Below are 22299 nucleotides of genomic sequence, written 5' to 3'. Positions count from 1 at the left end.
TTAGAATAAAATAAAAGGTACAAACAGCACGCTTGCAGTAGACAATGATTACCTAGTAATTAGTTTACACAAAGCTTCCTATTTAATGGCAAAACGCTGTAATTAACGTGTGACAGAAAATCAAAGGGTACTTTGTAAGCATATGAAAAATTAACACTGCAGGCCCATAGCTTTATGTACTGATTAGAAGCATATTAAATCAATAGGACACACAAACCAACAGCTTGTGTAGCTGGTTATTATAGGTCCTCGGAAGGGGGACCCGGCTTTCATTTACTTGGGGAGGCAATTTTCCTTCTCCTGTCATCTTCCTCAGGCACAGGCAAGCACCTCAAACTCAACCCTGGCAGCTTTGTGAAAATAACCATTGAACTGGAAGAAAACATTCTAAGTCATTCTCAGAGATAAGGAAAAATATGTAAATGATTAAAGCTTTCCAACAATTGTGGTGACGTGCTGCTACACTAATTAGAAAAGACACCAACTGGAACCAGAAAATGAAGCAACTGGGTCTCAATCTCGTGGTCAGAATAAGCTCCACTTTATCAGGTCACTGCCTCTCTCTTCGACATGTGGAAGATTAAAATAACTGGAATTATCTTTTATTTTGAAGTGATGGGAAACCAGGCTGCTGTCAAGGTTTATTCTTTTAAAGGCATTATTCGGTAAATCACTGGGTGGGCGCAATTGGGTCAATATCGTGTATCTTCGACAGCCACAATCCTATATAACGATAACTGATGCATAGAACAATGTTCTGGAAGGCTACAAGATGCAAAAAGAACTTCTGAATCACCAGAGGAAGATTTAATTGTGCATTCTTGTTCAACGTTACCTGCAATTTAATTGTAATACAGTTTTATGGTAATATTAATAATAACAGGTAGCATTTCTTGAAGGCTTATTGTGTGCTGAGTACATTGCTAGCCAATTCACAGGGGTATCTTATTTAATTGTCACCCCCTCCCTCCCCCACAAGGCAGGTACTAATATTATCCCTCTTTACAGATGAAGAGGTAGAGACTTGGAGAGCAGAGTGATTTCCCATGGTTCCCCCCTAGTGACCTTGATGTGCCTGGGCTACAGAACCCCCGTGGAGCTAGACCACCTCCTGCTTATCCTGAATGTTCAATTATTCAGACTAGCCTATTCCAACACTCATTCAGCTTAAGAGGGAATTTACCAGGTCAAGCTGGAACAGGAGACTAAAAAACAAAACAAAAAACAAAAACTAAAAAACACAAAATATGTGGTTGCTTATCCAAAAAACAAGGTTTTAAATGCCCACTATGTTTTTAATGCTACATTTGATCTTGAAGTTTGGCTGCCCTAAGCTTTGTGAGAATTTATACGCTTACTAAAATGATCATGTTCATGTATTAAGTTGAGGAAGGCATTGAAAGCCACCCCCAGGAACAATCAAAGGGCATATCTCAAACTCACTCTCATCACCCAAGAACATCTGCAGGTGTGTGAGGCAGTTGAGTTACAAAAGCTTTAAACGCCGGGGACTGCCCAGGAGGGCTTGGGCTCTTCTGCAGCTCTCAGGTATGTGCCCTCTGAACTCCCTGCCTGCTGCCTTTCAGGGAAAATGACAGCAGCTTCCTTGTCAGCCAGGAAAGGAAAGAAATTCCAGCACAATGGCTACTGTGTTCCAGGGATGTTGGTGTTTCCCATGCCTCTGTAGAAAGCAGAAAAACTGCCCATCGGGCAGTGGGTCACAACGGCAGGGATTGGTGGGGGGGGAGGTAAACACTGCTCCAAGATTTTCAAACAAGGAGTCTTTTCTAAAAGGTCTCAGCTTGGTGTGGCAAGAACACTGCGCCAGAGGAGTGGATGTGGGTTCCAAGCTAGGCACCATCATTTATTAGCTACGTGAGCTTGGGCAAGTTACTTAACTACCTAAGCATCAGTTTCTCCATCTGTAAACAGAATATAAATAATTATCAAAGTGGTGTGGAAGTAAATGAGTAGAAATCTCAGGGTTTTTATGAGATTGAATGAAGCAATTCACGTAAAGTGCTGAGACGCCTGGCACCCCCAGCTATTCTACAATGCTAATAATAATTATTATTGTTATTGTTATTATTGAGAAATACAGGGAAACATCAAGACCTTAACAGTGTAAATTTATAGAATCTAAGAAAATGCCTAATCTCATGTGTAGACCAATATTCTGGCAGATACTAAATACATAATCTAGGAGGTCAAGGTTTTAATATATAAAAATTAACAATAAAAAAATAAACAAATAAAAAATAAATAATCATATGTAGTTTAATGATTAGGGAAAATGATTACCCTAGATTTTTTCTTTACCTAGAAAACCTGGATTTTTCTCTTAATATCAAGATGTTGTGTTTTTGATATAAAAGACAAATAATAGGGGCTCCAGGGTGGCTTAGTCATTTAAGGGCCCGACTCCTGATTTCGGCTCAGGTCATGATCTCACGGTTTGTGAGTTCAAGCCCTGCATTGGGCTCTGCGCTGACAGTGTGGAGCCTGCTTGGGATTCTCTGTCTACTTCTCTCTTTGCCCCTCCCCTGCTCTCAATCTCTGTCCCTGTCTCTGTCTCTCTTTCTCTGTCTCTCTGTCTCTGTCTCTCTCTCAAAACAAGTAAACTTTAAAAAACATATATGAAAAAAAGGCAAATAATAAATAAGGATGTGAAAAAAGTATCCCTTGCTAGTAACCAAGTAAGAGCAATTAGAAGATGCATTTGACATCTAAGAAATGCAAACAGTTCATAATAATCCAGTGCTGGTAAGGTTGTGGCACAACTAGTATACTTATTCTCTGCTAGTAGCCTTGGAAATTGGCACGACCTTCTTAGAGAGTAATGTGGCAGTGTGTAACAAGAGCCATGAAGTATTCTACTCCCGAGTCTTTCTCTGAAGGAACTGGAAGTAATTCAGCAGAAGTAAAAAGAAATGTATATAAAAACCAAAAATAAAAACAAATCTTTACTTCCTCCTCATTCTTCCTCCCCTCCTCCCACTACTATCAAAAAAAAGTTGGAAATAGCCTAAATTTCCAACTTAGTTGAATGGTTTAATACATTAGAGTAAATTAATATGAGGGAATATTATACAGCCATCAATTGTGACTGCTACCTGTAAACGTGGAGGATGTTTAGGATCTGTTGTTTCAATAGCATATATGCTCTTATTGTAGCTATAAGAAATAAATGTAGCACACTTGAAAATTAATACGCAAAAATGAAAACAACTGGGAAAAGTGATTATGTACTTATTTGGTTAAATATTTCTTTAATCTTTTAGCTTTTCTAAAAAAATTGTGTGGGTTGCAGGGTAATGGTTCTTTGGGATCACCTAGTATACCTACTAAATTCCACATAAGCACTAAGCTCAGCCATCCTACAGCGGCTCCTAAGACCCGGCCACAACAGGGTCTTAGTGGATGGATGTCTTCACCATAGAGACACAGAGTTCTTTTTTTTTTTTTAACGTGTTTTAAATTTATTTTTGAGAGACAGAGACAGAGCACAAGTGGGGGAGAGGTAGAGAGAGAGGGAGACACAGAATCCGAAGCAAGCCACAAGCTCTGAGATGTCAGCACAGAGCCAGACATGGGGCTCAAACCCACGAATCGGGAGGTCGTAACCTGAGCCCAAGTCGAACACTTAACCAACTGAGCCACCCAGGCGCCCTGAGACACAGAGTTCGAAGGCACTGACTAGGTAGGTGATGGTTCTCCTCTGTCATTTTGTTTGCTTAGTTCTACAAGGATGCAAAATAACTACTGTGGTTTATTCTACTTTTTCTAGATGTGGATGCCTTGAATTCATAGTTTTAATATTTTAAAATATAGATTGTTTTCCTTGGTGATCCCCAAATTAATTTCAGATATCTAACAAAGTCCACAAAAGTACAAGTGAACATAAAACTGCTCTGGCATAGGGCTAAACGGGCAATATTATGCAGTAGCATTCAAAAACCAGTTCAATTTCCTTTCCCCCCTTCCTCTTATAAGTGGTAAAAGTCCTCAGCACCCTGTACTGTCCTTCCAGGGAAACAGAGGTCCAAAGAAGGGCTGCACAGAGAAATCCAAAAGTAAACTGGCTTATTTCTTTCCACGGAGAAACTGTCCTATAAAGATCTTTTCTTGCAAAGCAGCCTCCCCAGTAGTATCACTTGCCACCAAGCCCAGGAAGGAGGGAGGGAAGATTTACCCCTGAAAAAGAAAAGAAAGACAAAGCCACGAGAAGGACCAGTACCACAGCAGATGTCTACCTGGGTCTCCCTACACTGTCTTAGGTGAGAGTGGCCAGGAAGGTTTTTTTCCCCTACAAGTATGCCTTTCTTTGTGTACGCCTTTATTCCCACTAAGTGAAAAGAGATGCCCCCAACTGGGGAGTGGGGTGTTTGGAGTGTGTGCAAGTATGTGGATTCATTAAACCTTGACAAACATTGAGTGAGCAAGTTTACCGGGACCTGTTGGGGGAAGGAGGTTTTGTTAACCGATAGGATGAAGAAAGCGATGTTGATACCAAACCACCATGAAAAAAAATGAGACTTGTGTTCTGTTTCCACTGTGGCCACCATGTAACGTTATGCTTTCCCTCAAATCACCTACGTGTCTACACTTATTTTTTGGTAATGTGACTACAGTTTTTTCCAGCATTTGTTGACTCCACGTCTTTATTTCAAGCCTCAACTGCAACCAAATAACTCTGGTTCTAAATTAGATAAGTAGAAAAAAAAAAGACGAATTTTGTATTAGCTCCTTGAGTCCACACTGAATCATGCCTACATCTAAAACCAATATCTGTATAAGATGCAAGAGAATCTCAAATCAGTTCAAACTCCCATAAACAGCACTGTTTTTAATCTGTTGCCTACAACATACCAATGAGAAAAATCACAGTATCGTGTCATAAGCTGCTATGCAAATGATGGTATTTGTAAGTATTAACATAATTTAGTGCTTACAGTCATATTCTCATTTCTAATAATTCTCCCAGAATGGAGTCTTTCTCTGGACTCTTAGCCTGCAGGATAGTCTTTCATCAAGAAGCTGAAATTTTTAATAACCTGCCAGCATATGTTTTGTATGTGCCAGGCTAGGCTTGATGACACAACATCTTCATTATCAAAAGAAACAGGTCTACAAACTGTAATAGGACATTAAAACATGTCTGTGCTCATAAAGTAATGCTTTGATGTCTAAGTGTGCACCATTACCATGGTCTTCTGGAACAAAGGATAATTCTAATCCTAAATTCTCAATAGCGCCCTCAGTGAAGATTGCAATTCACTTCCACTCTGAATACAATTTCACTTTGAAGGCAAAAGGAGGTCCATACTCTCCTACACACACACACACACACACACACACACACACACACACACACACACACACAAGTTTTCCCGAACTGCTTTATTTTTTATTTTTAGTTTTGGCTTCTAACTACATCCTGGCTAAGCACAGTTCCTCACCATACAAAAAGATTTCTGCTGAATACTTATTTTTTCCTTGTTAAGTTAAAAAAATGATTTAGATAATTAATTATTCAGGAGTTTCACATTTAATAATATTAACACTAACGCTGAATGTATTTGGTGACAATTTTAAATGGTGTAGTTTAAAATCATTGAAATTAAATAATGTGTAGTCGGACTTTTAAGTGCAATTTGGCCACATGTCATTATTCTAACTATTTTTTCAAAATTAAAGTCAAACATTTTAAATTTATCATAGTCGAGTTTCAGGGAATTCTTTAAAAATTATTAGTTTGAAATATCGAGACCAGCAAATACTTTGCACACTAACATTTTTGATTTTTTTAATAAAAAAGTCATATTTTCATGGTTTAATCTCAGCAGCTTTGCCTTTAAAAAGAATATTCTAGGGGCGCCTGGGTGGCACAGTCGGTTAAGCGTCCGACTTCAGCCAGGTCACGATCTCGCGGTCCGTGAGTTCGAGCCCCGCGTCAGGCCCTGGGCTGATGGCTCAGAGCCTGGAGCCTGTTTCCGATTCTGTGTCTCCCTCTCTCTCTGCCCCTCCCCCGTTCATGCTCTGTCTCTCTCTGTCCTAAAAATAAATAAACGTTGGAAAAAAAAATTAAAAAAAAAAAAAAGAATATTCTATACAATATGAAATAAAATCCAGTTTAAAGAGAACACAAGAGAAATCTCTGTGGGCCTCAAAATTAAATACATTTTCCTTGTTTTATTTTTTTTTCTAGAAGAGTAATTCACTTTAGTATCCTTTAAATAATATGTAAAAAGCTGGCCCTGACAGGTACTGCATTTAGTCCATTCACTGATGGAGGGAGAAGAAAAGCCCAGAATAGATCATGGGGAGAACAGGAACATTTGTCAAAGGGAACTCTCTCTTCTGACTGTTCTCTGGATTTATTCGTCATTTCACTTCTGCAAGAATAATGTGGTTCTCTCTTGTGTGCCCCTCCCTTTTCGTCACTTGTGTGTCTTGATTCATAAACTGCTGGAGTGGGATGCTCAAAGCAGATGCAACTCACTGCCCAGCCCACTGCTATGTACTTCAGCAGGGAAGGAATCGGTTAAGGGAATTTGTACCTGAATTTTCCTCATTCATTATGCTTTTGTCAGTAGGTCAGTGAAAACAGAGATTTGAAATTAAGAGAAGCCAGGCAAAGGGCACCTGGGTGGCTCAGTCAGATGAGCACCCGACTTTGGTTCAGGTCATGATCTCAAGGGTTATGAGTTTGGGCCCTGCATCAGGCTTGCTGCTGTCAGCACAGAGCCCGCTTCGGATTTTCAGTCCCCTCCCCGCCTCTCTGCCCGTTTCCCACTTGCACTCTCTCTCAAAAATAAATAAATCTTAAAAAAATATATATATAGAGAGAAACCAGGCAAGACTAGGCCCCTGGATGCAAGGTGAGGCAGCTTTTAGAATGGTGGATTGAAGGGGTGCCTGGGTGGCTCACTCAGTTGAGTGTCGAACTTCGGCGCAGGTCATGATCTCTTGGTTAGTGAGTCTGAGGCCCACATTGGCCTCTGTGCTGATAGCTCGGAGCCTGGAGCCCTGCTTTGGATTCCTACCCTCTCCCCCACTTGTGCTCTGTCTCTCTCAAAAATAAATAAACATTAAAAAAAAAAAAAGAATAGTGGGTTGAATTTGTATATTGAGCCATTAAAATGACTTTAATTATTAAGTAAATTTGGAACAGACTAAGAAGTTGTACAATTCATCCTTCCACCAGTATACATGGAAAAATCTCTACACGTCCACTCATACGCTAAGGCTTCTTACCTAGTATTTAGTTTTGGCTGGGAGGTTTTCTGGCTGGGATGTAGTATTTTCTCGACATCTCATAGGGACCAGCAGTTACATAAATTTCCTTGAATTGGCTTCTAAACCATATAACTGCTGACAGAATGCTTTTCTATGTTAGCTTCCAGGTGACAACCCCTCACTAATAGAATTTCTCTCTCATAATAAAATATAGCCAGCTTAACAACAACAGTAAATGATGGGATTTGTCATGTTATTTGAATACGGTAAAAAAAAAAATTACTCCCTGATTATCATAATCAACTTGAAGACATGACTGAAGACTCTTAGGGCCCAAAGAAGACATGTTTAAAATAACCTAATCATATAGCCTTCCAGTTATATGGAATGAATAAGTCATTGGGATGAAAGTGACAGCATAGGGAATACGGCCAATGGTATTGTCATAGCATTGTGTGGTGACAGATGGCAGCTCCACCTGTGGTGAGCACCACGTGACATATAGAGTTGTTGAGTCACCGTGTTGCACAACTGAAGCTAATGTGACATTGTGTGTTAACTCTACTTAAATTTTTAAAGATTTTTTTAAAAGTCAGAAAAAATTTTAAAATAACTTGATCCATCCCAGTCACTGTGTGCATAAGGACGAAGGCCCAAGAAAGTCAGAAGGATTCGCCTGAGGTCTTACTGCTGATTGGTGACCCAGCTGAGTCTAGAAGAAAGTGCTTTAATCTCCCAGCTGAGCCTTTGCTTCATCTCCTAACGGTTCACAGACACTGTGGGTTTATGTCACCATTGAACACTCACTTGTGCCCATTTCTTGCTCCAGTCTTCATGGCCATATCTGCTGCTCTCCTTTAGGAACCACTTGTAGTGCTTTAGGTGGGAAGGAATGTCACAAAACGCAGTCCCATTTCCTCCAAACTCATAGTCCATTTTAAAGAGCCAGCGTTGGATTTCCAGGTGATCTATGACCAGCTGACTCAGCTGTTCTATCATCTGTGGGGCCCAAGACACAGCAACATTTAATATCGCTAGCTTCCTAGATGCCTTCGTATTGCATTAACTTAGTTGTATCTTCAAATGACCTGTTCGTTTGGTTATCTTCTAATTATTAAGACAGATTAGAAGTTTTAAGTGATGTATCTATGAGGTGAAGAAACCACTAGCCAGGAGGGACGAAAGGCATGTTTAAAAGTATAGTCTTAGTTACGAGAAATTCTGAAATTATCATTTTTCTGTCTTTTGAAGGCAAAAGAAAGAATCTCTGAATATCTGTAATTGAATCTTGGTATTGTTTTGTTTCTTTTTTAGAGCATGATGTGTTTACTTACTGATTCTTCAAATGATTTTTTTTATAGTTTCAAGACCATAAAGAGTTATAGTCTTGAAAACTTTAACTGTTTGGAGCTTTGCTGAGTTTTTAAATGTTGTAACCTATAAACATTTAATTTTTCCCTCATTAACATACACGAAATACATTTGTTTGGATAGTCAACTGGCCAAGTATGTCATATGTATTATATGAACAAGACAGGTCAAGGAGATAAAACATTCATAAAACAACTACGTTCTATTCGAGACAGTATTCTCTTGAGAACAGGGCTCAGTCCCATGGAAAGGGAAGGGATAGGAATTCAAGCTTTAATATCACAATGACAGTAATATTTAGCATTACTGAACTCTTTGTAGGAGCCAGGCCTTTGGCTAGGTTCTTTACATGATTTTTCTCATGTAATACTCAAAAATGAAGCAGGCACCATTATTAGTTCCATTTTATATATGAATAACTGAGATTCAGTTAATTTAAATAACTTGCCCATGATCACATGGTGTTAAGTGGCAGAGTAGGGACTCCACCTGGGATGCTCTGACCCCAGCACCTAAGCTCGTTCTCTCTCCGCCATGCTGCCTTCTTCAGCCTGCAGAGAGGTGGAGGAGGGGGGTGAGGCGGAGAAAGAAGTCAGAAGAGGAGCAAGAGAAGCAATTTTCCTTGCAGTCAATAAGCCATTTGGAATAAATTTGAATCAGACAAAAGTCTATAGCCCAGATTGCCTGATTATAAGTAATACTGTAGAAGTAGAGCCTTGGAGAAAAATAACCCATTAGATCACAAAATGACTTTTTGTCTGGTCTTCCCATCAGATGTTCTGGTCTGTATTTCTCAAAGAAACAAAAACAGTTCTAAGCATTCTCTCTCTTGAGCTCTCTTGACTATGGTCTTCTGTCCATAGAGAGGTCTCTGTGACACTCTTATTGTCTTCTCTTTGGATGAGATTGGCTTACCAAATGGATTTTTGAATTTTGTTTTTTTTAACCAAAGGGTGTGAAAGGGCTCAAGATCATATTCTGCTAAAGTCTGGAGCAAGAAGATTAAAATTATTTTGATTAAAGACACAATCTGTTCTCTGTGTTGTGTCTTTTCAGCAAGTCTTCCTGGGGATGTTATACTACACAGCAGTATGGAAGTGATCTCAAAATGGGCATACTTGGGATCCCCGGAAGCCCCATGCAACCATGGGGTATTCGATTAGGGTGGAAATGGAATTGTCTTAGCTCCCTAATTATCAAGTAGTGTCTGTAGATAATTTGGTGTTTAAATGACAAGTACTCTTGTCTGCATACCATATGGCTACGAGCATAGCCTAGAAGATTTTGTAATGTGCCTTCCAGAGTGACATCCTTTCTTTCTCTAATGTTGTGTTGAGAAGATAGATTCTATATTTAATCATACTTTGCTGCATCATGATCACACTTGACAGAAGTATAAATGGTCTTTGGTTGTTAATATCTGATGAAATTCTTTTGCTAGTAAGGAAAGGTGTTCACGGTTTTTTAGTGTGCTAGCCTGTATAGCCTTTTCCATTGTATGCTTGGATATATTGTATATTTGGAGGTTTCAACTACTAACAGAATTATTATCTGTTTCTTCCAAATCCTATTATTTGTTGCTTCTGAGAATCCTATAAATGGGTGTCTGTTGATGGATCCCCTACAGTAATGAAAAGGATCAATAGTATTGTAAAGACTGCACCACTCGAAAGAATTATGTGCTATCTTTAAGTGAAAATTGAACAGTGCTTTAAAATAGCATTGCCATTTTTGATTATTTAACCAAAGCTGTCAATATTTTATATGGAGCACGTGTCAGAAAGAGAACTTGCATGGTTACTTTATGGATCAAAACAGGAAATGCTCACTGCGCTCGTGCTAGATTTAGAAAATAAACAGATAAATTACTTCATCATAAACCAGATGACTTTATGCTATTTCCAAACATTTATCAATTTTCTATTTGATCCTATCTCTTCAAAAGAGGTAATATATTTCTTAATTGCCATTCATTTTATACTGGTGTAGAGCAGAAGTGGAAAAATGTGTATTGCTAAAATCCAGCTGATAGTCGGGAATATTTATTCACCTAAATTAAAATAATCACAGCTTTCTTTCACTGGCTTTAAGTTTATGGTGTACATTGGTAAAAAGTCAGTGTTACTGATTCATCACCATCTGCAAATTCAAATCGCTGACACAGATAGATTAGGTAGGGCAGCCACTATCTGGAAAAATCTCAGTGGAGCACTTTAATTCCTGATGACCTCAGACATATGTTTTCAAACAAGTGGAGTAGAAGTCAGTGATAACTTGGTTTATTGTGAAACAATTTGCACATGCCGTAGGTTACGTGACGCATCCCTGAAATCCAGTTTGTCTACGACGAGGTGTTTAATCCTGCTTCTGATTAACGGCATGAGAGGGAAGTTTTACTGCATTCCACAATTAACATATAGAGTTCTAAAATATTTCCTAGCCAAAATTGCCTGAGTTCTCGTCAGTGGAGATGAATGCAAGACTTAATACAAGTACTGCACATACATTTTAAAGCTTTGAAGACTGTTTAATGTAATGTACACGTGTAAAATTATATAGTCTTCAGGTGCATTTCACTTGTATCCAGTCTCTGAGCAGAGTATTCTACTGGGAAGCAGAGTCAAGCAATCCACTTTGTTACCTTCAATTTCCAGTGGAGACTAATGACAGTGAAGGGGACGCATCAATTCAGGGGCGTCTCTCTCTCACTCTTATTAAAACTGCCTGTACTTTTTCCAGATTTGGCTGTGTTTAAGAGCAACTTCCTTCCTGAGCCCATGTATTGCCCAAGAACACTCTAGCAAGACTGAAACCTTTTAGGGCAATTTAATAAGCTAACAATACCTTCAAACTAATCTCTGAGAAGTATAATTTGTTGAAAGGCTTGACTTTGGGGCTTAGCAGCGATGACGTACAGAACGTGATGATCAAGTGAATGAGGGAAGGAGGATCCCTAAATACTGTTCCTCACAAACTGTTTCATTGTGCATAGTTATTTAGTTTCCCAAGAAGTGGGTGCCTGGGATAGTTGTGACCGGCTGGGAGTAATGGTCAAAAGATGTACTGAAACAGAGGTTGGGAAATGTTAACAGCCATTTGTCTTTTTATTTTCCTTATTGTGAAAAAAAATAGCAGTTAAATGGGAGAGAACACCTGCCAGAGCTAACTTAAAGATCATTTCTGGTGACTAATATTAGAGTTCTCCAAATAGTTAGGAGGTCTGCTGGAGGAGTGCCTAGCCAGAGGCCTGGCCCAAAGCAAAAATGCAGAAGCAGATAGTTTTTTCTCGGACCCATTTCCTGTCCTTTTTCTGGGATTTTTCTCCTACTCCCTTGATGGCCCCTTCCTGTGGAGCTGTAGGATTGTTTTACAGAGCCAAGGATGTCTGTAGCCCTCTGTTGTAGGCTCTCTACAGCCTGACTCAGCAGAAGGGCTCACTCGCTGGGGTTTTCCAAACCTGCCCTTTTTCACCAAAACTGACTCTCACATTTCTTAAGGGTCCTGCTCAATGACTGCCTAGCTAACGCGATGATGAGCTAACTAATCCATGTTAGGGCGATAAATACTGGTAGCAGATTCGTACATCAACAGGGCCTTCGATGGCTCCATCCAAATGAGTAAATATCTTGACAATCCCAGAAATTTCTGCAAGGCCAATAGGAAGATATTTTGAAACAGGAAGGCCTAAAGCAGATCCCATCAAATAACTTAAGCATTCCACATATTCTTCATCGTCTAGGGCTGGCTCCAGAAGACCTGAAGCTCCCACAAAGTCAGGAAGGTATGGAATATTTGAACAGAGCCTCACTCGTCCACCCACATACCTGCTGGTGACGATAGATGCCATACACTGCAGGAGGGACTGGCACATTGACGCTGTCAAAGACCAGTTTACTTCCAGACTTGCTGCTGTAGAGATGAGCCAGTTCAGGCTCTGGACCCAGGATGGGGATGCCTAACATATCCGCCACGGCCAAATCATCTCTGTGGAGGAACCCGCCGACAATGTAGGCCTCTTTTCCTTGGATGAGATTTTTTATTCTTTTGATCGCCTTGGGACTGTACATCAGGTAAGTGGCCAGGCACATATGATGCTTCTGGGGAGGGGAAGGGGAGACCATATCATTCTTGTTGAAAGGTGTTCTTTTTCTAGTCCATATGCTTCATTTATAATGTTGCACACAATAAATGCATTATTAATAGCAGGCTGGGTTATGACCTATCCTGTTGTTTAGCAGTTTAAATTGATAAAAGCTGTTGGGGTGAGGCTCCATAATCGCTCACATCTTTAGTGTGTTGGAAATAGGCTCACTGGGAATAGAACTAATTACTACACATCTGTATTTATTTGATCCACGTGGAATTATCCTTCTGTCAGAAGGAAAAGAGGCTGGCGGCCTTTGGATAATAGTGATTCATCTCTGCAACACTTCTGGCATGGTTTAACACTAAAGCGTCTGGAAAATCAATACAAAAAGTGAAGAGAAAAGCTTTACAGTATGTATGCTTCACTATACAGGACTTCTAATCTGGCAACTCTTTAAAGGACTCGGAAGGAAAAGGGCACTTGATAGTCTCTTTCCAAAGTTCCGCCACCAAGTCCGTTTTAGGAAATAGGTACTTTTATAATGTTTATCGTGTTTCTTAGCCAACACTCTGGAGAGGATTCATGGACGGAAGATATGTGAAAATTTCAGCAAGACTTAAATTTTATCTTCCAATGGAAAACTCTTTTTATTTTAATTTTGACTATTTAGACCCAGCTCAGCAATACCTGTGACTGCTCATTTAATTAAGTAAATAATTTTGGCATGTCTAAAAGGGGTCGAGGACAGAGCCAGATGGTCAGCACGTACCAAAGCATTCAAGGATTGGGGACCGAAATGAGCACAGCCAATGGATAGCTAATACGAGGCAGAGGAGGACCATAAAGGGTTACAGAGGGCTGTGAGGCATGGAGGAGGGAGCAGAGGCCATGTGCTGATGGGGACAGCTGAGAAGGCAGATTACTCATTCTCCTTGGACCTCAGTTTCCTCATCTGCAAAATGAGTATAATAATAGTACCCATCTCCTAGGGATGCTGTGAGGATTCAATGAGATCATGCATGTAAAGCACTTATAATAGTGCCTTGGACATAATAAGCACTTAGTGAATGTTAGCTAGTATTATTATTATGTAAGAGGTTAGGATTGAGGTGAATTTTCAGGGATGAGTAGGATTTTATCAGGTGAGGATGGGCACGGGAAAGACATTAGCCAAGGATGGAATATGAGAATCCCAGATTGTGTTCACTTCCTCTACAGAGGAGGGCATCATGGCACGTGAGAAAGTGCTGGGGGCTTAGGAGTTCCGGCTGTGAATCTAGCTCTATCACTTGCAAGCTACCTGAACTCAGGCATGTGACTAATACTCCCACTGCCTAAGTTTCTCCATCTGTTCAGTGGAAATAAAAATACCCATTTGCTGGCTTTTTCTAAGGTTAAAATGAGATCATGAATGTAAAGCACTTGTTATAATACCTGGCATTGAGTTGATATTCAGTAAATGGTAGTAATTGTTATTATTAAATGGTAGTAATTAAAATAAAGCCATTAAAATGCCATGCAAATTATATAATACAAGGTGCCAGTGTCTTAAGGGAGTTAAGGGATTTTGTAGACTCGCACCTACTTCTCTAGTTGTCATCCACATTATCTACTCAACACGTGGAGAAATGCTAAGCAAATGCAAATGTCTCTGGGAATGTTAGCGGCACTGGTTCGCAAACTATTTAGAAAGTGTAACTGATAACTATGGGAGAGAGAGTGGGGAGAGCCCCTAGGTTTCAGTCCTGCCTGAATTTATAACTTGCAAGGTGATTTAGAAAACTCAACCTTTCTGAACCTCAGTCCCCGTATTCAAATGATGCATTGACTAGAAGTCTCTAGAGTCTTTCCAGCTCTCAAATAACTTTTCCTTTATTATTTTTCTTAATGTTTATTTAAAAAAAATTTTTTAATGTTTATTTATTTTTGAGAGAGAGAGAGAGACAGAGATAGAGTGAACAGGGGAGGGCAGAAAGAGAGGGAGACAGAATCTGAAGCAGGCTCCAGGTTCTGCACCCTGTGCACAGAGCCCGATGTGGGGCCTGAACCTACCAACCACGAGATCATAACCTGAGCTGAAGTCAGACGCCCAACCAACTGAGCCACCCAGGTGCACCTATTTATTTATTTTGAGAGAGAGAGAGAGAGAGAGGGAGAGGAAGAGAGAGAGGAAGAGAGAATCCTAAGCTGACTCCATGTTCAGTGCAGAGTCCGATGTGCAGCTTGATCCCATGACTGTGAGATCATGACCTGAGCCGAAATCAAGAGTCAGATGTTTAACCGACAGAGCCACCCAGGTGCCCCTAACTTTCCCTTTAAAACCGGAGCTCTTCTGGGCTTACTATTTAGTGGGTACAGAATTTCTGCTTGAGAAGTTGATAAAGTTTTGCAAATGGATAATGCAATTGTTGCACAACAATGGGAATGTACTTGAAGCCACTGAACTGCACATCTAACATGATTAAAATGGTAAATTTTAGGGGCGCCTGGGTGGCTCAGTCGGTTTAAGTGTCCAGCTTTGGTTCAGGTCATGATCTCATGGTTTGCAAGTTCAAGCCCTGCATTGGACTCTCTGCTATGAGCACGGAGCCCACTTCAGATCCTCTGTTCCCCTCTCTCTTTCTGCCCCTCCCCAACTTGTGCTCTCACTCTCAAAAATAAATAAACATTTTACCATTAAAAATGGTAAAATTTATGTTATGTATATTTTGCCCCCAATTAGGAAAAAAAAAAAACAACAGAGCTCCTCTGAGAAGAGGGCTTATATGATTTATACTATTAGGCCCTTCTTCCAGAGCAAGAGTTCTATTTTCTTAGATCTGTGCAATATGCTTTTTCTGCCATCATTTAAATCCATTTTCTTTTTTTTTAAGTTTATTTATTTTGAGAGAGAGAGAGTGTGCATGTGTGTAAGTGAGTGGGGGAAGGGAAGGTGGGGGGTGGGGGTGAGAGAGAATCCCAAGCAGGCTCTGAGCTGTCAGAACAGAGCCCTACTCAGGGCTCCAACTCACAAACTGCTAGATTGTGACCTGAGCTGAAATCAAGAGTCTGACTCTTAAACGACTGAGCCACCCAGGCGCCCCTAAATCTATTGTCAACACCTATTTCAAAGAATGCAATTCTAGGAAACCTAGTGTTCCACTGGGCAATGGCTGGTACCACCTCTTGAGTTTGTGTTTCCCATCTGGTTGATCACCCTCTTTCCTCGTTTATCTCACCCCTCTCCTTTCCCTACAAATGATTCAGATGAGGAAATGTAAAAAAAATTAAACATCTGGGGGAACCAGGGACACGAATCGTAATGTACATGGTGGGCTTTATAGGGCACCTAGAAGAGTGTTTCAAGGTGGCAGTGCTCACGATGTAAAGGTCACATGGTCAAAGCCTTTCGAGATTATTCTCTTGTTTGATCCATAGAACACTGTACCAATTAACAGCCCCTTTTTTGGAGATGAGGAAACCGAAGCTCGGGTAATCTGCCCAAAGCCACACAGCTAGTAAAGGGCAGAGGCAAGATTGAAACCTGGGTATTAGCACAATTTTGTGCTATCAGCTGCCATAGCTTCTCCCATTCTATAGACTGAGTAGTGAAGGTCTGGTGAACTTATGAGGTGTGATGAGGGGTGGAGATGGAGCCGTAGAATCTAACGTTAGAGCACCAGGTCACTTCCAGACAAGCTGGATCTCTGTCTCCTCTAGGTTTGCTGATCTCTCTTGGCAAGTACTCGGCCTGACTCTGTTATAGTCAGTCATCTGTGGGCCTGCCTTATTCTTCAGGCAAGATGGTACCATAGTATTGTGTTTGATATGTGTTTAATAAAGATTTAAATATGAGCAAGTGATGGCACAGGACACATTACTGACCGCGGGTCTTGGACGACCATTCAGAATAAATCAGTATCATCAGATCCAGGCAGGAGGTGAACACAGATGACAAAGATCTAAAATGTTCCTAATTCCAGGGGTGCCTGGGTGGCTTGGTCGGTTAAGCATCCGACTTCGGCTCGGGTCATGATCTCATAGTTCATGGGTTTGAGCCCCGCGTCGGGCTCTGTGCTGACAGCTCAGAGCCTGGAGCCTGTTTCAGATTCTGTGTCTCCCTCTCTCTCTGCCCCTCCCCCGTTCATTCTCTGTCTCTCTCTGTCTCAAAAATAAATAAACATTACAAAAAAAATTTTTTTTGTAAAAAATAAAATGTTCCTAATTCCATAGTGTTATAGCCACATTTAACTGATCACCACTAATTTTTTTTTTTTTGACCTGAGACAAAAAGTAGTTGTTTGGGATGTCTTCATAAATATTAAAATGTTCAAAAATAGACATGATGACTTTACAACAGCACTTTTTTTGCCATTACAGCTTAAAGCATCGTATAGTAACTTGGAGAGATGTACAAACAGATTTTTGGCACGCTTTTAAAAAATCTCCTCAAAGCCATCCATTTGGATGAAAATCAGCACTGATCCAATCTCTCAAACCCATTAAAAGGAAATAAAGCCATAACTAAACATGAGCAAGAACTGATTTGAAAGTGAGAGCTTAATTTTTTGTATTTTAAAAAGTTGATTGCCTACCAGTGATTAATTACTCAAATAATTTAAATGTAAACTATGAGAAGTATTAAGTACTTAAAATATTCCCTACTTCTTTCTAGATGCAAACCCACAAACATGCAAACCCACACTACGAATGTGACTCAACGCATCGGTTAGTGCCAACTGCCTATCTCTTGCTTAGAAGCTGAAGAGTGGTCTGCAGTGCATATGTCTCAGGTAACAACAGGATTGCAGAGCTGGGAAGGGCTTTGAAATGCCCTAGCCATCACCTGATTGTATGGACGAAGCTCAGAGGACCAGAAAGGTAAAGGGAGCTGCCCAAGCCACAGGGTCATCCAGGAGCAAAGCAATCATTCCAGTTCCTGATACTGTTCTGGGCTCAGACACATTTTGGCTCACACTTTGAGCCCACCAGTAACTTTGGACCAGAACAGGAGACTTGGTTTCCTCAGCCATAGAAAGAGATTGGTCATTTCTGTCATGTTGCATTGTTCTGAGGACCAAATGAGAAAATGTGTGCTAAGCATTTGATAAATATTAGTTGTGCACTCACTTTCCTTCTCCCAAACTAGTGCTCCTTTCCTAGTCCATGCCCCTTCGATGTACGTGGACATTTCAGATGTACAGAAACCCCTTATCAGCAGCTACCAGGCATTAGCTCCAGTTTCTGGCTGGATAAAATCAGGAAATGAACTACACACTAACGATGGTTTTGTCTTCCCTGCTTTCTAATGTCCACAGTGACCCTGCCATTGAGGCCAGGGGTTAGCTAGCAAGCACCAAACAATCCTTGCACTGATGGAGGATATTGGGTTCCTAATAGCATAGGTAAGTGGCAGTGATTCGTCCCCTGTCTTTTCTCTTCACCCTGCCCCTGCCTTGCTGTCCTCTTCCACAGCCAAGCGGTGCCAATGAATCAGAGCTAGGCAAAGAGCTTTTGGGGGAACACTGAGGTATCCAGTTATGAAAAAATTAAATGTTTGTCTTGGTAGAAGAGAGTAAATCCTGATGAAATATTATGGCAACCCTCGTCAGCCATAGCAGGCCTTTTTTGGGCAGGGAGGGGGTCAAATCATGGTGCATCTGAAGGGTTAATGGGTAGTAACAACACATAAATAGTAAAGCATGCCATCAGTTTCTTTGCCGATAAATAGAGCATTGACTTTGGCGCATCCCACTTGTGAGTGGAGACAGCTATATCTTTACCTGCAAATTCAGACCCTTAATTATACAAAAAAAAAAGTCCTCCTCAGGATTGTGTAGTCCATTAGGTGTTTAAAACATTGGTTGTTTAACATAGTTTAAATTCTTGTTAAAACATGGAGAAATTCATCTCAAGCCATCTCTTGGACTGCCTTATTCTAGAACACTGCCCTGTGGCTCCATGAATTTCCCAAAAACTCTTGGGTAGGGATGCAGTTCCATCTAGAATTCATTCCATTCATTAAAAATCAGTACAAGTTACAAAATCTGAACCTTGTTCATTCTGAGCCCTGTGATATGGTAAATCAGGCCAAATTCCCTCCAGGAGACAGGCCCAGGGAGTAACAAGGAATAACAGTGTGGAAATCAGAGAACAGGGGCCCTGGTCGAGCTTCTGTCCCTAACTAGCTTGGTGACCTTGGGTGGGCCCAGCCTGTCTCTGCCTTGGTGTCCTGCACACAAAATTAAGACAAAGGAACTGTAGGTGTTATAAATTCACCCACTTGATGGTATCACCTATAACTGCAATTAGGTTTCAGCTGTAGAGAAACTGGGCAGGGGTAGCTCAACTAAGTCTGAAAGTTAAACTGGCATATTTATTTCCTACAGTCCAACTAGTAGTCTAATCAGTAAAGCTGTTAAACTTGCAATAATATTTCACTGATGTGTACCAGAGCGTTGCAAGTTATAAAATTTCCAATTTAATTTTACTGCATCCCTGAAGCCGTAGTAATTAGAAGACAAACTCACAGGGAAGATGTTTATAGCTTCAGGGGTGATAATTTTGAACCTGTCCTGCAGGTCACTTCTGTCCTCAAGGTTCCCCGATTTGACAGCTGCCTGTAGACTCAGGATTTTATTGTAATATAGCAGTAACTCGTCATTCATCTGATGGGAGCAGATGTAGATGACGCTCACATTGGCATCTAGAAACAACAGGCACAATGTTAATTACTGGTGTAAAGGTAAATGACATTCTGAACTCCGGCATCGGATTGATGTTGCACAGTTTAAAATAAAGAGCATATCCAAAAGCCACATTGAAGTTAATTTAGATTGGCTTTGTACGGATATTCGCAATTTAACTAGCTTTGTTTTTTTGGTTTTTTTGTTTTTTTTTTTGCCTTTTAGCATTTCTCTAAAGAACAGATAAATAACACCGCCACCAAAAAAAAAAACAGACACGATTCCTTCAGAAGGAGGGCTGTGAGATACCATGGAAGTGCACTTTCAAATAATACATAGGGATTTAGCCCCAGAACTACCATTAACATCAATGGGAATTGCATACCGCTTTAAAAATTTATCCCATTAACTTCAGTAAATTATAAAACAGAGCTATTAACTTTAGAAAGCTGATGAAGTTGCAATTTCTTATTCTGCCTGGACTTGGCAGGGCCAATTCAGGGAACGTCCTGTCCAAATAAATGGTTTGATTATGACCATGGCAATGATTATTTCAGGAAACCAACCTTTTCCCTGCTCCATTCCCAAAGAGGAGTATATTACTTAAATAGGACATCTAGTGATTCTTGGTTTAAAGAAAACACTGTCTTAATTTAACTGTTTTTCTTCTTAAGATGTGCTTATTATGTACATAGAAAGAAATCCTAATTAAATATCCCACCCAAATGGCATAGTTAGATGAGATTACCCACTCCAGGCTGCAGGGGTTTAAGATTTTAAGGAGCAGGGACAGGAAATCAGCAGCCAATGGAGTCCTTCATTCATTCATAAAATAACTGGCTGATCAGTAGGGGCAGAGCACTTGGCTGGACATGGAGGGAAATAAGCCACTGAGAGGCTGCCGTGAGGAGCAACCATTTCATGTGCACAAACAGTCATCAAACATGGGGTGGAGAGCAGTGGGCACAGGGAAACTCCCAGACCAGGTGCTAAGGGAAGTTCAAGGGAGGGACTGCTGTAAAATGTTTCTTTGGTCAGGTAGGGCTCTGAGGGGATTTTAAGACTCCTCTGTTAAGTCTGGCAGAGTATATAGAACACAGAGTGATTAAATTCTAGCTCAGATGCCTAGGAATGCCGGGCACACCATTTATCCTTCCTAAGCATTGGTTTCTTCATCTCTAAAATGGAGAATAGAATCACCTGGGCATAGAGTTTTGAAGAGTATTAAATGAAAGAATATATATAAAGCACCTGGTGCCATATTCGGCACATGGTAGGTACTCAACAAACAGTAGCCATGTGCGAATCTGCCGCTCGGACCACTCTGACTAGGGCAAGCCAGCAGTGATTCTGCACGCCGCCCTCCACACTTGTGCTCCTTTAATCCATGCTTCGAGATTTAACATGATGTAGTATCCTCTGTGGTTTCATCCTATTGTTTCAAATCTATTGATCTTGTCTCTCCAAACTCTTTAAAGGCAAGGTGTATGCTCTTTCCTATATTCCCCCAAGCCTCGGTACCGAGTGGAGTACACAGAAGCCACTCAAGACATACTTGTGGCTTGACCAAAGGGATTTGGAAGACTGGAGAGATTTGGGAAGTAGAAAATCTTACACAACGGCCTGTGGGAGAAATCTTCCCTGTGGAGGAGTGTCCCCTGACCTGGCCCGGTGCTGAGCCCAGAGCAGGCACGCCATAAATGTAAATATTTAAGTGGGGTCCCTATTTCATTTTGAAACCCAACTGCCACATAAACTCCAAAATAAATCAATTGAGGGAATAGTAAATAACTTGTATTCAGTTGCTGAATGATCAAATCATATATCCCAATCTTGTGTTTTTAAGAAGGGACTGGTGTCTTATTAAACTAATGGTATGACACAGCTCTTCTTCTGAAGGAATCATTGTATCTGTTTTTTTGGTGGTGGTTTTATCTTTTCTTTAGAGAAATGCTAAAATGCAAAAAAAAAAAAAAAAAAGCCAATTGCACTGTGAAGATCTGTACAAAACCAATCTAAATTAACCTCATTGTGGCTTTTGGGTGTGTTCTTTATTTGGTTTTAAAAACCAAACTAGTATTTTTTTAAAGTATTTTTTAAGAAAGACAAAAAAAAACAATGAAAATAAAGATTCCGTAGCTGAAAAAACTAAATGTTTCTTGGGAAGAAATTTCTAAATTACAAATGACAACCAATCGTATTGCTAATCTCACCTTTCCTATGTATTTCTGGCAAAAGAATACGTATCACTAACGCTAATATATGATATTAGTATGGTTTGTGAATCTGCAAATGCTCAAAATTAATTGACAGGTAATTTTGGAAAGCAATTAATATGAAGACAAAGATTGCTTTGGTTGCTAGTCAATAGTCAATAAAAGCCACTCTCTTGCTTAACTCCTCTAGGAATTGAAAATACTAGCCATTGGGGTCTCCACCTGATACCCTGACTTCACAACCAATATCTGAATGACAGGTCTTACCAACCTGATCAGATCTCTTTGTTTCCCCTGAAGAAGCAAAAACGCGACACACTTTGCTAGGAATTAATGGAATAATAATTTAAAAAATGATAATCATTTATTCTTACATAAAATTACTAATCTTCCTAGTTTCTTCATTTTTTCTTTAAATTTCACAAGCAAGTGCTTTTTCTGCCCTCTAACAACTGTTTCTAAACTTCCATTACTCCTCTTGAAGAGGGTTTAGGATCGAATCGCTATATCATGATGAGAGTGTACCAAAAAAGGCATTTGGTTCATAGTATCTCAGAAATGATCATATTAGCAAAATTTTCCATCACAGGTAGGCATAGACTGAATTATTGAGTTATTTAAAATAGAAACCTAATACTTTCAAGTCTTTCAAATAATGAGACTCTTTTGTAAAGAAATTCTTTGGTGATGGTTTGTGCTATATATAGAAGGGTATATAAAA

The 22299-nt window shown here is 40.1% G+C and overlaps 1 protein-coding gene and 1 long non-coding RNA gene across 5 annotated transcripts in view; one reads left to right on the top strand and one right to left on the bottom strand.

Annotated features, from left to right (window-relative positions):
* IQCH (IQ motif containing H) overlaps positions 1 to 22299 on the bottom strand; it is a 218586-nt gene that overhangs the window by 70957 nt on the left and 125330 nt on the right. For 3 of the 4 annotated variants that reach the window (XM_025918866.2, XM_025918865.2, XM_086711017.1), the window contains 3 exons: positions 19207 to 19382; positions 12435 to 12707; positions 8047 to 8238 (listed from right to left, as the gene is read on the bottom strand). In XM_025918866.2, coding sequence (XP_025774651.2) covers positions 8047 to 8238; positions 12435 to 12707; positions 19207 to 19382 — 641 coding nt within the window. The remainder of the gene's footprint in view (positions 1 to 8046; positions 8239 to 12434; positions 12708 to 19206; positions 19383 to 22299) is intronic. The other variant, XM_086711018.1, reaches the window with a different exon arrangement.
* LOC147580286 (uncharacterized) overlaps positions 1 to 22299 on the top strand; it is a 135310-nt gene that overhangs the window by 90861 nt on the left and 22150 nt on the right. The window contains exons 3-4 of the long non-coding RNA XR_015252735.1: positions 12350 to 12680; positions 17352 to 18081. This is a non-coding gene — a long non-coding RNA (uncharacterized LOC147580286). The remainder of the gene's footprint in view (positions 1 to 12349; positions 12681 to 17351; positions 18082 to 22299) is intronic.

The sequence above is a fragment of the Puma concolor genome, chromosome B3 (genome assembly GCF_028749965.1).
Source record: "Puma concolor isolate L17-30 chromosome B3, mPumCon1.1.hap2, whole genome shotgun sequence".
In the NCBI taxonomy this organism is placed as follows: domain Eukaryota; kingdom Metazoa; phylum Chordata; class Mammalia; order Carnivora; family Felidae; genus Puma; species Puma concolor.
This window is presented reverse-complemented; position numbering and strand designations above follow the sequence as displayed.